Raw genomic sequence first — 3,476 nt, 5'->3', positions numbered from 1 at the left:
AGATAGATAGATAGATAGATAGATAGATAGATAGATAGATAGATAGATAGATAGATAGATAGATAGATGTTATTTTATTTATATATTTAATTATTTATGCACTCATTTGTTCCACTCTCGTTCTATAGGCAACGCTTGTTCACCATTCCGCAATGATTGCCTGAATGGTGGTGTATGCCGCAGCGATCCGAGAGGGGGCACTGCATGTCGCTGCCCGATCGGCTACGAAGGTCTCCAATGTGGAACGATTTCCCAGGGAACTACGCCTGGCTGTACGTATTTTAATACTACAATATATAGTTTTATCTAGAGTAGAGTTTGCCGAATCTAGTTTAGCTATTATATACTTGTTTTAGCTAAAGTGAAATTAACCTGTAACAGTTTAGTGATTGCACATACGAGTATTAGCTAGAGTAGAGTTTACCTATAGTATAGTTTAGCTGTGGTATAATTATTCCCGCTGCTATTTAAATCACGCGGAATGTCGTTTCGTGTGACAGCTCGTCTTTTTAAATCAAAATCTGAATAAACTCATGAATGAGCGCATCTATATTTTGTAAATAATATTGCTTCCATTATTTTTGTGAAGTAACATGCACCGTATCCTTTCTCGTTACAGGTACCGGAATCTTCTGCCGCATCTTTGTGAAGTAACATGCACCGTATCCTTTCTCGTTACAGGTATCGGAATCTTCTGCCGCATCTTTAACGGATCCTGAAATGCTGCACGTTATTTACATGAGACGGATGTGTTATTTTAATATTAATTAATATATGCTTAAAAGCATTGTACCTAATTAACGAAGCAATAACGTTTAGCGAGTGCCTTGTGTGGCTTGTATTATAGCGAGTGTCGTGAGAAAACTACGGGCGCACGTAATTGATGTTTTGAGATGGTATATATTTGTTCGATTTGCTATATTTGCTTAATTAATATAACTTATGATGATTGTCGGATTTTTATTATTATAAAGGCTGCTGCATATTTGTTTTAGAACACTTCATATCTTGAATCTGTATATTTGTAAGCCGCATAGGGTAAAGCGTGGGTACGTACGTAATCGTACACGGATCCGCACGCACGCACACCCGCACGAACGCAAAACATGCACGCACCTATAAATTTATGCACAGAATCGATAATTATTACAAACAATACTCCGTAGTATTTTCAGTGGTTGTGTAAACGCATCCGAATACAGATAAATTAATAATTATTGGTTATTTAATATAATGAGGTAAATAGTTATAATTATTGCGCTTGACCCAATATTATTATAATTCACACACATCAGATATAGCCGAGCTGCCGTCATGCAGTGTCGATGTAAAGAACTATATATATTATATATTATGGCTCGTTGATCAAACACCTGAAATTTCGTAAACCTTGTTTTATCTGCTATGTCCTCACATATGTGTAGGAGCTGCCCAGTGAGTGACTGAGAGTGGTCCAAGGGTCGGGTATGCATGACGTGGTGTGGCCAGACAGATCGGTATCGTGTAAGAAGAACTTTATGGTGAAATACGCTTGCAATCCGATGCTATCTCATCATACGTGCTCTGGCAGTGTCTTATCAGGATCTTATATTGATCCACTGTAATTGAATTTTACATTTAACATTGGATCGACAAACATTGGATTCAGGTCCTGACTCATTTGGCCCCTTTCTTAAATCAGTTTCTGTGTCTGTGTACTCATGCGTGTTTATTAAAATATTATTTTGTAACGCATATACGGTGTAATTTGTCTATTTACATATGTTTTTGCGGTGCGTACGTACGTGTGTGTGTGTGTGTGTGTGTGTGTGTGTGTGTGTGTGTGTGTGTGTGTGTGTGTGTGTGCGTGTGCGTGCGCGCGTGTGCGTGCGTAAGCGTGCGTACGTGTGTGCGTAGGTGCACGCGACAATTCTGGGTCAGTGCAGTCTGCGTGTAATCTGTGTGCTGTGTGTGTATGTGTGTATGTGTGTATGTGCGTGCGTGCATGCGTGTTTCATTCGAGCGTATCTCGTGTATGAGTGCGCGTACACTAGTGCGTGTTTCCATTCACACTCTCGTCGAATTAAATCCACAATCATGCAGCAGTTACAATCGCGTTTAACAACATTCTCGTCCACAATCTATATATGTTGGTCAAACTAACAATACTTCCGTGTCACGAGCGCATACAATACGATTCATGACATCACACGTGATTCAGTTTATATACATATCGCAGAAACCATGCACACGCATTAACCATGCGATTACTCCCCTGCATCTGCTAGCTGGTTGTTTCTCGAGCAAGCCAGTCCTTCATTATCGAAAGATTCTTGTATATTGATATTCAATCGATAGCCTTTGTCGTCGGGATAACCACTTTTTCTATTATACACGCGCGTCTATAATTGATGCCGTGCCATGCTCAGAACAAATATTTAATGCGCTCCTAGGTAGATGGATAAATTTTTTTTGGTATCTTAAATCTACGCTAAAGCCGTTAATTGATACACGCCATTGAACACTGTCAATCCCAATATCAGCAGTGTGTCCGAACGAATTTGTACCTGCCGTCTTCGCGCGCAAACAAACGCGACAAAGACAATTGTTCGGTTTTAAACCGGACTGACCGGTATTTTGGATGACCGCCCCTAGAAAATCGACGCAATACCGGACAATCGACGATCTTAGCGAGTCGTTTGTTTCAGACCAATGTCTAATGGATGTCCGGTAGTTGTAAAGAGTTGCCCTGGCACGCCTCTGTCTACTACTATGCATATATACTCGACCCTAATTATAATCACTTCTATACCTATACATACCATTTCCGGGACTAGAATTGTCGTTTAATAAATTGTCGTTATTATATCACCAATGTCCGCAAATCAGTTTTCGTGGGGTTTTCTCATTAATACCGCCCAAATTCACGATATATCTCAAATAGAAGTAATAAAATCCAATGTATTAAAAAATCAATTTGGTTACGCGGTAAAAGGCAGAACTATAGCGTACATAAATAATCATTACAACGAACTAGACGGCGGAATCCGCACTCCATGCAAGTTAATAAACGTTTGTTATTGTAAAAATTGGAAGACCGGAATGATCAGAGCAGCAGAGAACGTAACCTACAAATGTGTCCGTTTTTATAGTTTATTCCAACGCAACGCATACTTAAAAGTTAAAGAACAGTAATTCGTTGTTTTCTATTTTAGAAACTGCAAGATATAAACACTAAAACGCAGAACTCGCGGACCAATCTATATCTATTAAACTGATAAAGCAAATTAAGCGCATCGAATTTTTTTTACATATAATTATGCTATACATAAAATACTATGTTTGCTAATGTCTCAGTACACATATGCGCGCATACATACACACGCGCGCACACGACACACACACACACACACACACACACACACACACACACACACACACACACACACACACACACACACACACACACACACACACACACACACACACACACACAC

The 3,476-nt window shown here is 39.4% G+C and overlaps 1 protein-coding gene across 1 annotated transcript in view; it reads left to right on the top strand.

The window, feature by feature from the left end:
* Positions 1-1,736, top strand: part of LOC106813538 (neurogenic locus notch homolog protein 1-like) — a gene marked incomplete in the record, with an annotated part of 11,315 nt that extends 9,579 nt beyond the window's left edge. The window contains 2 exon segments of the mRNA XM_014817699.1: positions 129-272; positions 682-1,736. Coding sequence (XP_014673185.1) covers positions 129-272; positions 682-719 — 182 coding nt within the window.
* Positions 1,737-3,476: the final 1,740 nt, after the last annotated feature.

This window comes from Priapulus caudatus, unplaced genomic scaffold (genome assembly GCF_000485595.1).
Source record: "Priapulus caudatus unplaced genomic scaffold, Priapulus_caudatus-5.0.1 Scaffold789, whole genome shotgun sequence".
Classification (NCBI taxonomy): Eukaryota; Metazoa; Priapulida; class Priapulimorpha; order Priapulimorphida; family Priapulidae; genus Priapulus; species Priapulus caudatus.
This window is presented reverse-complemented; position numbering and strand designations above follow the sequence as displayed.